The 14,917-nt window shown below is 41.1% G+C and overlaps 1 protein-coding gene across 1 annotated transcript in view; it reads left to right on the forward strand.

The window, feature by feature from the left end:
• LOC139319581 (potassium voltage-gated channel subfamily KQT member 1-like) overlaps nt 1–14,917 on the forward strand; it is a 173,552-nt gene that overhangs the window by 107,740 nt on the left and 50,895 nt on the right. The window contains exon 13 of the mRNA XM_070947484.1: nt 11,935–12,010. Within this exon, the coding sequence (XP_070803585.1) occupies nt 11,935–12,010 (76 nt within the window). The remainder of the gene's footprint in view (nt 1–11,934; nt 12,011–14,917) is intronic.

Here is a 14,917-nt window from a genome sequence, read left to right on the forward strand (position 1 = left end):
AACATCCTCATGAGATTCTTCAAGTGTCTCTCTAGAATTCCAGACCTCATTTCTTCTGCTCTGTAGCTATTTTGATCAGTGGGTTTGTCTGCTGCCTCTTGAAATTAGATAAATCAAGTAACCAGCCAGATAAGGTGGCATTCCACATGGTGGCTTGCATTACTCTTTCCTGTCTACAGTTCTGCTGAAATTGGCAATTCTGAAGGCATATCCAAGGCAGAAATAGCATGGCAGCCCGACAGGAAGGTCAGTGTTATGGTTATAGGTTCCTCGCCATTCTGAACACTCACCTCCTGAAGGATCTATGTCCTGGGTCATTGACAGAAGAGCAATCCCTGTGTCCAAGACTAAGGCTTTGGGTGTGCAGTTAGTGGAACTTCGCTGCTTCAAAAACTGTTGGTTTAAAAAAAAAATTAAATGCTTAATTTTAATTCCAAAGGTGCTTTTTTTTCAAGAGGCAACTGGACCTTCTGGTTTTTATTTGAAGACATTTCACTTCTCTTGAAAAGTTGCCTCTTGGAAAAAAAAAAAGCTTTGGGGCAACCATGACCTGGATGATTGAGAATCTCCATAGACATTTACTTAATTTTTTTTAAAAAAAATTAAATTACAAGAGCATTCTAGCACAACAGTGAACTGATTGAATCCCCATCTGTGCGAGATAATTGTGATAAATCAGTGTCTGTAAGCTCAAAATACAAACTCATTCGTTTACTTTGCTGAAAAAGATAACCAATGCCAAATGCTCTCAAAATAGACAAAATTCAGACAGTTGCCAGGTGTCTACTATTTGAGCAGACAGTCTACTTTTTTCACATTATGTTCACCATTTTTTTTCACAAAATAGTGGACATTTTTTTATTCAAAACTTTGTATATTTTTTAATATTTCTCAACGTTGTACTGAAATTAAAGAATTATTCCTTAAACACAAAGAATTGACCAAAGCTGCGCAGTCAAATAAAAAATATACACGACAGCAAAGTAAAATATAATTTAATATTTTACATATTATTATAATATATTTGATGTTTTGAATTTTAAGTAAAGTTTTGAAGTGATTATTTTAATACGTGTTAAAATGTTTGTAAGAAAATATATAATTTAATTGTAATTTTTCTTTTATTTTTTTACTACTTAACCCCCCCTCCCCCCGCTTGTCCGCTATTTTTTGGAAGCAGACCTGGCAACCCTACCACTAGATGGCAGCAGAGGTTAGACCGCGTCTGTCCCTGTCCCTGCCACTTATTGGTCATCTGGAGCTTTGCAACAGAGGGTAGGAGAGTGGCAGAACCTGGGCAGGGGTGGGCTTCAAAAATTTTAGCAAGGGGTTCACTGCCCAGTTGCTGGGTGGGCGTGGCCATGGCCATGGTGGGTGTGGCCTAGTCAGCTTCCTGCACCATACGAGGGGGCATTTTTGCCCTCCCTAGGCTTTGGAGGCTTTTGTGGAGCCTCCGGGAGGGCAAAAATGGCCTCCCCAGACTCCGGAGGCCCTCTGGAGGCTGGAAATGGGCCGGTTTCCGGCCTTCCTGAAGTTCCGGTAGGCCCGTTTTTCACCCTCCCCAAGCCTCAGCGCATGCCCTGCGCTTACCTGCATCCAAAACAGGCTGTGTGGGGACTCCGGGGAGGGGAGGAGTGGACAGGGAGTGGAATTTGGGGGTTCTCCAAACTTCACAGAATCTTAGCTAGAGGTTCTCCCGAACCCCTGCGAACCCCCAGCAGCCCAGCCGTGAACCTGGGAGCAGAGTTAAAAGACGAATCAGCCTAGAATCCCTACGTAGACACAAGTGGATTAAGTCCAACCTCCTTTGAATTTGATGGACACTTACCTGACTCCAGGTAGGACTCTTAACTGACCCCAAGGTCCTTCCAAGGTTGGTAAAATGAGGACCCAGATTGTTGGGGGCAATATGCTGATTCTGTAAACCGCTTAAAGAGGGCTGTAAATCACTGTGAAGCAGTATATAAGTCTAAGTGGTACCAGTATTGCTATTGCTAACCATTATTTGAGAAGATTCCTGTGCAAAGGATGATTTATTTATCAATAAATCCGTTTAATTGGACCTTCCCATTGAGATCTGGTCTTTCACACCTGACATAGATGTGGTAAACTTAATCTGGGTCCATATTTTCATTATATCTAACAGCAGCGTGAAATTTCTTGTGCCGCTTTCTCAACTGAAATTGCCTCGTTCTCTCCAGAAAGCGGTGCGATCCCCTCTTAATTTCAATTAATATTTGCATTATAATATTTGTGTGCTTTTGCACGAACGTTCCTAGCCCACAAGCTCTTTTTCATCTTTAAAGTATGATAAGGTCCTGTGTTTTGCACCTGCAACTGACTTTTGTTCACCTGTGAATAGCACCTTAAGAAGGTTTGGGTAAAGACAATTGCAAAGCTTTCAAATATTTACTTATTTCAAATGCTTACTTACAGCTTATTTTAAAAATGTATGACACATACGGTAAAAAGGTCAGCATTTAAAAGAATGAATAAGCACAAGTAAAATATGTTAAAACATTATATAATATGTACAGGCTCAGTGGCTAAGACGCTGAGCTTGTCAATCGAAAGGTCGGCAGTTCAGCGGTTCGAATCCCTAGTGCTGCATAATGGGGTGAGCTCCTGTTCCTTGTCCCAGCTTCTGCCAACCTATCAGTTCGAAAGCAGGTAAAAAATGCAAGTAGAAAAATAGGGACCACCTTTGGTGAGAAGGTAACAGCGTTCTGTGCGCCTTTGGCGTTTAGCCATGCCGGCCACATGACCACGGAGACGTCTTCGGACAGCACTGGCTCTTCGGCTTTGAAACAGAGATGAGCACCGCCCCCTAGAGTCGAGAACGACTAGCACAAATGTGCGAGGGGAACCTTTACCTTTACCTTTTACAGAATACAATAAGCAATAAAATAACAAACCAATAAATAATTGGAATATAGATAGAAAGATAGATAGATAGATAGATAGATAGATAGATAGATAGATAGATAGATAGATGATAGATAGATGATAGATAGATAGATAGATAGATAGATAGATAGATAGATGATAGATAGATGATAGATAGATAGATAGATAGATAGATAGATAGATAGATAGATAGATAGATAGATAGATAGATAGATAGATGTATAATTAAATAAATAAACAAATAAATATATTTATTTGTATATAAAAATGTTTGGAATATATATATATATATCTCCCTCTCCCTGTCTCTCTGCTTCTCTCTCTCCAAAGAGAGACAATCAGAGATTCTATATATAAATTCCAAACATTGGAATAGAATCTCTGATTGTCTCTCTTTGGAGAGAGAGAAGCAGAGAGACAGGGAGAGGGAGAACTGCCACTCCTGGATTAAAATACAATTAGTACAATTAGCACTTCACATCTACATAATGATTTTCCTTCTGTTAAAAATTGCAGTTCTGCAGATGCATTGGGAAGATTCTGAGGGCCATAGTCAACATTTTCAAAGGATCTCAGCAATTGTGCTCTGCTTCCCAGTAAAATTTCCCTGGGCTAAAGGATGAGTCAATGCAAGAGTTGAAAGGCATGGCAATTTAGAGGTTTATTTATTTATCTTGGTGTCCAGCCAGATAATTTGTTTAAAAGCTGGGTTGAAATGCACAGGGGGAGCCATGACCTACAGCTGAGTTGGCCTACAGACTGACCTGCAGTTAAGATCCACTTTCTGAAGAAAGAGGACAGGATTCAGAAGTCCAGTTGCTAAACCAAGGTCAGCTGTCAATGTTTTGACTTGGTTACTGGTTGTAAGCTTGAGAAGGAGGGTGTTAAAAAGAAGACAGAGAGGCATAACAGAGTTGGAAGGGACTTTGGAGGTCTAGTCCAATTGTCTGCTCAAGCAGAAGACCCTCTACCATTCCAGACAAATGGCTGCCCAGTCTTTTCTGAAAAGCCTTCGGTGATGGAGCAGTCACAACTTCTGAAGGCAGGCTGTTCCACTGGTTGATTGTCCTCACTATTGGGAAATTTCTCCTTAGTTCTAGGTTGGTTCTCACCTTGATTAGTTTCCATCCATTCTTTCTAGTCCTGCCCTCAGGTGCTTTGGAGAATAGCTTGACTCCCTCTTCTTTGTGGCAGCCCCTCAGATATTGGAACACTGCTATCATGTCTCCCCTACTCCTTCTTTTCAGTAGACTAGATATAGTTCAGCAGGAGAAAAGCATAGGGATTTGGAGGCTTAATAAATATAGTTTGGGGTCATATCACTTCCTTCTCGAACACTAAAGCAAGGGACTTTCCATTTGGATTCCTTCCTTCTGGTTGTGGCTTGGGTACAGTGAATTTAGTACATGATCTTTCTGGAAATTCCACTCATCTATTTTCTCCTTGCCTCACTGGATACAGGAATAATAAACTCATTGTTTGGTATCCACAATGGCACTGTTCACACTCCAGGAGGGAGGTATCAGTAGACTTGGAATAATCCCAAAGATTGCATGAGTACAAAAGTATTTAGAAAAGGAAAAGTCTTAAGGGTAGAGAATCTTGGAGAATACGGAGAATGATTAATGCCGGCTGACAGTGGCCCTTCAGGTGCCATGAAAATGACCTTACCCAACTGGAATAGAATAGAGTAGAGTAGAGTAGAGTAGAGTAGAGTAGAGTAGAGTAGAGTAGAGTAGAGTAGAGTAGAGTAGAGTAGAGTAAAATAGAAATGGAATGGAATGGAATGGAATGGAATGGAATGGAATGGAATGGATTGGAATTGGAATTGGAATTGGAATTGGAATTGGAATTGGAATTGGAATTGGAATTGGAAAATGGAATTGGAATGGAATGGAATGGAATGGAATGGAATGGAATAGAATAGAATAGAATAGAATAGAATAGAATAGAATAGAATAGAATAGAATAGAATAGAATAGAATAGAATAGAATAGAATAGAATTCTTTATTGGCCAAGTGTGATTGGACACACAAGGAATTTGCCTTTGGTGCATACCCTCTCAGTGTACATAAAAAGTCAAGATACATTCGTCAAGAATCATAAGGTGCAACACTTAATGATAGTCACAGGCATCAAATCATACTAGGAAACAAAGGAGATCAGAAGAGATAAAGAAATAAAAGGTCTGAAAATCAAAGGGGAAGAATACAAACTCCAAGCCTTCGCCGATGGCATGGTATTCATCATAGAACAACCGATAACAACTGGCACTAAATTATTAGACAAAATAGAAAAATACGGGAGTGTAGCGGGACTCAAAGTCAATAAACAAAAAACAAAGATACTAACAAAAAATCTTACTAATCAACAAGAAAAAGAATTAGAAGACCAATTAGATATACAAACGACAAAGAAGGTAAAATACCTAGGAATATGGCTCGCCAATAAAAACTCATCAATTAGAGAAGATAATTATGATAAATTGGCAAGACAAATTTAAAAAGATTTAGAAATTTGGAAAAAACTACAATTATCTCTTTTGGGAAAAGTCGCCTCAATTAAAATGAAAGTTCTACCTAGAATTTTATACTTATTCCAAGTGATTCCAATAAAACTGGGAAAGAACTTCTTTAAGGATTTTAATAAATTAATAGCAGATTACATATGGCAAGGGAAGAAAGCAAGAATTAAAGCAAGACATCTACAGGATACAAGAGAAAGAGGAGGACTGGCACTAGCGGACTGGGAGACATATTATAAAGCATCAGCACTAATTTGGATCAAGGACTGGATGGAACTCAAAAATAAAAGATTATTGACTTTGGAAGGATTTGACCTACAACGAGGATGGCATGCATTTCTGTGGGAGGGCACCGATAAACAGCATGGATATTTTCAGAGACACATCGTCAGACAAGCACTATATCACACTACACTACACTATACACTACAATAAGATCCCAGAATGGCTATCAACTATGGAAGCCCAGATCTATCCCAATGCTATGGACATCACCAAAATGAGAACTTACAAAGATTTACTAAATAACCGAGGGGAATTAAGAACAAGAGAAGAATTGAAGGAGATGGGTATGGATATCGACTGGTGGCCATATCTACAAATAAAATCAAAATATAAGAAAGATTTGGCTCAATTTGGATTCCAAAAAGGCCAGTACGAATTAGATAAAATTTTACAAGGATCACAGGATAAATTGATAAAAAAAGTCTATAATTATTTACGAGGATACAAATTAGAAGAAGAGGTGGTCAAAGAAAACATGATAACTTGGGCAAAGAATTTCGGCTACAATATTCAATTAGATAATTGGGAAAAACTATGGACAATAAATTATAAATTAACAATGTCAGTACCATATAAGGAGAATCTGTACAAAATGTTCTACAGATGGCACCTCTCACCAGCCAGACTGGCAAGAATGTTTCCCAACACCTCTCCAACATGCTGGAAATGTAAACTTTATAAAGGAACCTACTATCACATGTGGTGGACCTGCCCAAAAACAAAACAGTACTGGCAAATGATCAAAACACAAGTAGAAGAAATCACACAGCAAAGATTAGAAATGAGGCCGGAAACCTTTCTATTAGGTATAATAAATGGACAATATGAAAAGGAAATAAAATACTTAATTATTCATATAACAACTGCAGCACGAATAATTTTTGCACAAAATTGGAAGAGTAGTGACACACCAACAGAAGATAGAGTAATTAGTAAAATCATGGAATGTGCAGAAATGGACAGACTCACAAAGGAACTACAAGATAAAGAAGAACACGACTACTATCTAGTATGGGAAAAGTGGTACACTTGGTTAGAAAATAGAAAAAGGAAAAAAGAATAGGGAGCAACTGGAGTTACACAAACAGGAACATAAATCACTAACATAAGTTAACAGTGAATCATAAAAATAGATAGATGAGTAAGACCAAACAAGGAAGAGTCAAAACACAAATAAGAACATGTATTACAGTTGCGATACCTTTGACAAAATGTATACTCGAACTCTTTGTTTACATGTTTTGTATGTTTTGTTGTTACTCGTTTTGTCTTGTTTGTACTTTTAAACAAAAAAAAAGAATCATAAGGTGCAACACTTAATGTTAGTCACAGGCATCAAATCATACTAGGAAACAATCAATATAAATCATAAGGATATAAGCAACAAAGTTACAGTCATGCAGTCAAAAGTGGGAGGAGATGGGTGATAAGAATGATGAGAAGATTAATAGTAATGCAGATTTAGTGAATAGTTTGACAGTGTTGAGGGAATTATTTGTTTAAGCAGAGTGATGGCGTTCGAGGGGAAAACTGTTCTTGTGTCTAGTTGTTTTGGTGTGCAGTGCTCTATAGTGCTCTATATCTAGAGATGATCAAGAAACTGGAGTTAATTCACACCCAGAGACCTTGAACCCTACATCCTCAAAGTCCCCTCTCTTTCTCTTCAAGCCCATGCTTTCGTGAGGAGAGTTAGTCAAATCCCAGTCGCTTGCTGAACATTGAGTAGATGGTTTCAATTGAAGGGATTGAGATAAGCATGTCATCAGCCTGTGGATTTATGGAAAAGTACATGTTATACTTACTACTCCGGAGGTCTGAAAATATACTGTGGTTTAAAGGTGGCCAGACCAGAGCAGAAAAATCATGGAATCTTGATCAGTATGAAACAAAAGTATTAAAACGAAAAGGTAGTTTTGAGCATAAATTACAGTCAAAACACAGAAGCCAGAGCCTGTTTTTGAGGCTTTTTTCTGTTTTTTTTTTTTTCAGAAAAATTGGGCCGGAAAAAAGCCTCGAAAACAGGCCCAAAAAAGGCTGGAAAAGGGCCCAAAGAATGGCTCGAAAATAGGGTGCATGGAGGCCAAAAACCTTTTTTTTGTTTTTTTCCTCTTCTAAATTTAGGTGCGTCTTATAGTCAGGTGCATCTTATAGTCCGAAAAATATGGTAATCCTATGGAGATAGAAATTGCCTTTGACTTGTCTGCACCGTAGGGTTCAGCCGCAATATTTATGTAAGCGGAGAGGGCCTTTGCTAATTTGAGATTCATCGACTCAAGGTGAAAGTTTTATCTCTTTTAAATCAGTCTAAGATTCACTTCCCTGCTGCATATTTTGGGAAGGCATCAATGAGAATCTTGTTCTCTGCTCTGCATAGGAAGATATTTCGCTATAAATGTATTTGTTTGAACAAGTCTTTACAGTCTTCTGTAAAGAAGTAAAAACTGACCCTTTAATTACACGGGCTAATATTTATAGATATATGGTCCCAGGTAGTTGAAAATTCTTCTACGGTGAATCCATAGGACAGTGTTCCTTTACTCTCAAGCAAGGATGGGAACCTTGTGGTATCTGGCAGAAAATAAGCTTAACATTTTTTTGGAAGGTACAACAACTATGCTGATGATGCAGAGGAGATAGACCATACCAATTGAAGCAGCCTGAGATTGCTCTATGCTTTAATTTAATTTAAGGCACTTCAGGGTTTCCCTTGTTTTTAATCTGTGATAAAACCAATTTAAACCTGGTGAAATGGGACCTTTGTGGTCATGAAGAATTGGGGAGTCGAAGGTGATTCAAGAGAGATTTTACCTTTACGGCATGAAATGACTGCTAACTACTGCCATAAGTTTATGGTTTGCAAAACACAAGTGTTGGGATTCACACAGGGGGGTTAAATCGTAACCAAACAAACCCAACTTCAGTAATCAAAATTCAGTAATCTTAGAGATGAAATCCAGAAGTCCAGAAACACGCTTTCTTCTTATGTTGTCCCAACCAGGGGGGTGAAATCCAGCAGGTTCTGACAGGTTCTGGAGAACCGGTAGCAGAAATTTTGAGTAGTTCGGAGAACCGGCAAATACCACCTCTGGCTGGCCCCAGAGTGGGGAATGGGGATTTTGCAGTATCCTTCCCCCTGGAGTGGGGTGGGGAATGGAGATTTTGTAGTATCCTTCCCCTGCCATGCCCACCAAGCCACACCACGCCCACCAAGCCATGGCCACAGAACCGGTAGTAAAAAAATTTGGATTTCACCACTGGTCCCAACCAGGGGTGGGTTCTACTTACCTTTATTACTGGTTCTCATTGCACCCGCGTGCACTCTTCTGCACATGTGCAGAAGCTGGGCAGAGCCTCCTCCCGCCTGTTTTACTACCGGTTCTTGCGAACCGGGTCTGAACCAGGGGCAACCCACCACTGTTCCCCACATGTTAACAGATACTGGCTTACTTCTATTAAAAATGGTGAATTTTCAGAAACACCCCCACCGCAAACGTTATTAGGGTGCAAGTACTGCATATAACTTGCATTCATGGCGACCTCTCCTCCTTTCCAGGGCATGCAGAGATAACGAAAAGATTTGGCTTAATCGAAAGGAAGGGCTACCTTGAGTTGCAAACACTAATCCATGGGGGGAGCCTGTTCATCGAATTCATGGGCTGGAGAACTCTTCCCTTGGTTTGCTTAGTTTAGAGGGAGTAGTAAGCATAGAGTAAGAGTTCATAGAACGTAGAGTTGGGAAGGGACCTTGGAGGTCTTGCAATCCAACCCCCTGCTGAAGCAGGAGACCCTATACCATTTCAGACAAGTGGTTGTCCAGCCTCTTTTTGAAAATTATTTACGGGGACCGCCTACTACCACAAGCAGCCTCCCACTGGCCGGTACGCTCTCATAGAGAAGGGCTCCTCCGGGTGCCGTCAGCTAAACAATGTCAACTGGCAACCCCCAGGGGGGAGGGCCTTCTCTGTGGGGGGCACCCACTATCTGGAACGAGCTTCCCCCAGAGATACGGAGGATCCTGGATCTACGCACTTTCCGCCATGCTCTTAAGATTCTTCTATTCCAGCAAGCCGGCCTGGCCTAATTTTCTCCCCCGTTTTAAAATTCTTTTACATCGAAATTTTAATTTGTTTTTAAATTATTGGGATTTTTTTTTAATTGTCTTGGGCTAAATTATTTAATCTGGTTTTAATTACATCTTTTAACTTTTGTATTTATGTATTTTATTTTGTGCCTGTTCACCGCCCTGAGTCCTTCGGGAGGTAGGGCGGTATATAAATCTAATAAAAGAAAAAGAAAAAGAAAGAATGTGCCGAGATGAATAAATTAACGCTAGAAATTAATGACAGAGAAGATTCTGATTATTATAGCGTGTGGGACAAGTGGTACAGGTGGTTAGAGAAGAGGAAAATGAAATAAAAAATGAAAGAGACCAGAGTGAGTACAAGAAATAGTTAAATGAAATAGAAAGAGAAGATGTACTGTAGATGGTAGAAAATATAACGAGGTAAGGAAAGGTTACATAGGTAAGCCAAAGATATGACTTATGTATTTATTAATTTACCTTTAAAGACCCATTATATATATATACATTAAGAATGATATAAGTATACATTTTTATACCATGTAACCGTGTAGCAAAGATTATCTACATGTACAAACATTTGTATTTTTTATTTATTTCCTTTTCCTACACCCATGTAACCGGATGGATAAAAAATTGTATTATTATAATTTCTTAACAATAAAACATTTAAAACCAAAAAAAAAAAAAAAAAGAAAGAAAAAGAAAGAAAAGAAAGCCTCCAATGAAGGAGCACCCACAACTTCTGGAGCAAGCTATTCCTTTGGTTGATTGCTCTGACCATTAGGAATTTTCTCCTTAGTTCTAGGTTGCTTCTCTCCTTGGTTATTTTCCATTGTTTCTAATCTTGCTTTTTGGTGCTCTGGAAAATAATCTGACCCACTCATCTTTGTAGGGACCCTCTCAAATATTGGAACACTGCTATCATGTCACCCTTCTTTTCACTAGACTAGACATACCCAGTGTCAGGGTGCCAAGTAATACACCCATAGCAAACCGCTTCAGGGTTGACACCCAATTTCTGTTCCTACTATGTGTGAGAGAAAACTTCTCTCACGGTTTGCCGTGCCTATTGATTGGCTTCTGGTTTGGATATTTGAATCGGCCAATCAGAGCGCAGCTCCTGATTTTGAATTTCCCGGGGCTTTTGTAACTGACACTAACATGGTATATAAGGAACTGCTCTCCAGCGGGGAAAAACGCTTCCCCAGGTCAGAGACAAGGGGCTGAAGTCACCGAAGCCTCCTTCTGAGGAAGGAAGACCCGGGCTCCAATCGCATGGAGCGACTCCAAAAAGAGCTGAATGGACATTGCTGAAAGGGAGATGACTACTGATATTCTTTTATAGATTTTCTTTTGTTTGTTTTATTAAATTAGTTTGTTTTAAACTCCACTGGCTTGTTTGTTTGACGCATTTTGTAAGCAGATAAGGTTGAGGTCTACAAAACCTCCACAACACTATGTTTTAGCCTCCAGCGCCCCGATCACACTTGTTGCTCTTCTCTGCACTCTTTCCAGAGTCTCGACGTCTTTTTTATAATGGGGTGACCAAAACTAGATGCACTATTCCAAGTGTGGTCTTACTAAGGCTTTGTAAAGCGTAGGTACTAGAACTTCACGTGATTTTGATTCTATCCCTCTATTAATGCAGCCTGGGATTGCATTGGGATTTTTTAGCTGCTGCCGCAGTAAAATACTTCTGAGCACAGAATTATTTATTTATTTATTTATTTATTTATTTATTTATTTATTTATTTATTATATTTCTATACCGCCTTTCTCCCGTAGGACTCAAGGCGGTGTACAGTCAAGAAAAATATAGACACACAAACATCATAAAATTATAACTTCTGCTTCTCACCTTAAAAGATTTTCAATATGAAACCATAGATGTATTGATTCTGAACTCAGCGGATGCAGCTGGCAAAAATTGAGAAATACTGTCCAAAAATGATTTCAAAAATGAGAAAAATATAAAGAGGTAGACATGATATAGCTAGAGATGTAGATATAGGCATAGATACACAGACACATAGATCCACACGTAGCCATACACTTGTTGGAGAAGATGGGAGGGATTTTTTTTAAAATTTAAAAACATTTTTAAAGTGTGTGCATTCTTATTTTTTTCCCCAGGTTAACAGAAACCCATCGTGCGGCTGTCAAGGTCATAAGGAGGATGCAGTATTTTGTAGCTCGAAGGAAATTTCAGGTAATGTAGGCCAGAATGAGCAGAATGAGTCAGAATCATAGAGCCATACAATCAGAATTAGCAGAATGAGTCAAAATCAGGGGGTGAAATCCAGCAGGTTCTGACAGGTTCTGGAGAACTGGTAGCGGAAATTTTGAGTAGTTCGGAGAACCGGGTAGCGGAAATTTTGAATGGTTCGGAGAACCAGCCAAACACCACCTCTAGGCTGGCCCCAGAGTGGGGTGAGAATGGAGATTTTGGCAATATCCTTCCCCCAGGAATGGGGAGGAAATGGGGATTTTACAGTATCCTTCCCCTGGAGTGGGGTGGGAATGGAGATTTTGCAGTATTCTTCCCCTGCCACGCCCACCAAGCTACACCACACCCACCAAGCCACACCCACAGAACCGGTAGTAAAATAACTTTGAATTTCATCACTGGTCAAAATCATAGAGTCATGTGGTTGGAAGGAACCTTGGAGGTCTTCAAGGCAGGAGTCCTCGTACCATCTTGGACAAGTGCAAAGATGGCGCTAACAAATCTAGACTGAATGGTTTCAAGGATGTCAAAGTTCCCACTGAGAAAAGCCCTGATAGCTTTCCCTACCAGATCACCTCCCGGATCCTTTCCATGTCCAATTTGTTTTTTTTTTTTTTTTCAGAAGCCTTCCCACTAAGAAAGTAGACATGATCTCAGTTTGATGATCTTGCTGAGGTTGTGGGACAGATCTGATTAACAGGGATGGAAATCTCCAAGATTAAAAAACTGTAGGATTATGGAAGACATATGAAAGAAGAGGTGTGGATTTTATAGTTGTAGCCACCATCCTGACTCTTTTGACACCTCACACCCGGGCAACACTTGTAGACGTTTTCTAACTTGTAGATGTTTTTCTAAGTTTAGACTCTTTCAGCCTGAAATAAAGTCACACTAAGATGAACCAACACCTCAGGTTTAACTGATTTCTTGCCACACTTTTTCTCCCTGGAATCTTTAGCTGATATTTTTGCTTTAAAAAATAGGGTTTTCTATCTTATTCTTTACCTTGCCAAATTATTGACTTAGAGGAAGGGAGGGAGGGGAGGAGAAGGGAAGGAAGGAATGAGGAGGGAGGGAGGGAGGGGAAGGGAAAGGAAGGGAAGGGAAGGGAAAGGAGGAATGAGGAGGGAGGGGGAAGAAGGAAAGAAGGGAGGGAGGGAAGAGAAGGGAAGGGAAGAATGAGATGGGGAAGAGAGGGAGGAGAAGGGAAGGAAGAAATGAGGAGGGAGGGGAAAGAAGGAAAGAAGGAAGGGGGAGAAGAGAAGAGAAGGAAGGAATGAGGTGGGGGAAGGAAGGGAGGGGAGGAGAAGGGAAGGAAGGAATGAGGAGGGGAGGGAGGGGAAGGAAGGGAGGAATGAGGAGGGAGGGGGGAAAGAAGGAAAGAAGGAAGGGGAGAAGAGAAGAGAAGGAAGGAATGAGGTGGGGGAAGAAAGGGAGGGAGGGAGGAGAAGGGAAGGAAGGAATGAGGACGAGAGAGAGGGGAAGGGAAGGGAGGAATGAGGTGGAGGGAGGGAAGAGAAGGGAAGGGAAGGAAGGAATGAGGAGGGAGGGGGAAAGAAGGAAAGAAGGGAAGGGGGAGAAGAGAAGGAAGAAATGAGGAAGGAAGGGAGGGAAGAAAAGGGAAGGGAAGGAAGGAATGAGGTGGGGGAAGGAAGGAGGGAGGGAGGAGAAGGGAAGGAAGGAATGAAGAGGGAGGGGAGGGAAAGGGAAAGGAGGAAATGAGGTGGGGAGGGAAGAGATGGGAAGGGAAGGAAGGAATGAGGAGGGAGGGGGGAAAGAAGGAAAGAGGGGAGGGGGAGTAGAGAAGGAAGAAATGAGGAAGGAAGGGAGGGAAGAAAAGGGAAGGGAAGGAAGGAATGAGGGTGGGGGGAAGGAAGGGAGGGAGGGAGGAGAAGGGAAGGAAGGAATGAGGAGGGAGGGGGAAAGAAGGAAAGAAGGGAAGGGGGAGAAGAGAAGAAAGGGAATGAGGAAGGGAGGGAGGAGAAGGAAGGAAGAAAAGAATGAGGTGGGGGAAGGGAGAGGAGGGAGGAGAAGGGAAGGAAGGGAATGAGGAGGGAGGGGAAAGAAGGAAAGAGGGGGAGAAGAGAAGAAAGGAATGAGGAAGGGAGGGAGGGAGGAAAAGGGAAGGGAAGGATGGATGAGGTGGAGGAAGGGAGGGAGGGAGGAGAAGGGAAGGAAGGAAGGAATGGAGGTAGGGGAGGGGGAAAGAAGGAAAGAAGGAAGGGGGAGAAGAGAAGAAAGGAATGAGAGGAGGGAGGAGAAGGGAAGGAAGGAATGAGGTGGGAGGGGAGGGAGAGAAGGGAAGGAAGAATGAGGGGGAGGAGGAAAGAAGGAATAAGAGAGGGAGGGGGAGAAGAGAAGAGAAGGGAGGACTGAGGAGGGAAGGAAAGGAGGGAGGGATTGTTTACTTGTTCCAAAATACCACCAAAATACATATTGTGATCTCTCTGTTTAAAGAAAGCTGATAGTGAGCGGGTCCTCCCTATTTTTCAAATCCTAGATAGGGCTTTTCCCTCATGGGCATCACCTGCAGTCAGGCCTTCACCTTGAACTGCGACTGACTTCAGTCGCCATCTGGTTTTGCTGTAGCCCTCGGTTTTTCCTGATGTTTATGCTTTTAAAAAGAGCTACTCGGAAAACGAGCCGAGAGGAGAGGGTGCCAACTTCATGCCCTCTCCTCTCCTCTGTGGCTTTCATTCCCCGTTATTTATGGGTTGACTAATTCTAAGCCTTTGCTTGGGCCCGGCCACTTTTCATTTTGCATTACTTAACTGCATAAATCTTTAATTCTGCACCAACAAAGGGAGGGTTTGGAAAATTAAAGTTTATTGGGAAAGGAGAAAATTAATTATGCATTTGGATAGCCCCCCCCCCCCGCCTTTTTTTTTC

Source organism: Pituophis catenifer, unplaced genomic scaffold (assembly GCF_029215685.1).
Source record: "Pituophis catenifer annectens isolate HBS135680 unplaced genomic scaffold, rPitCat1.0.hap2 SCAF_7, whole genome shotgun sequence".
Lineage (NCBI taxonomy): Eukaryota > Metazoa > Chordata > Lepidosauria > Squamata > Colubridae > Pituophis > Pituophis catenifer.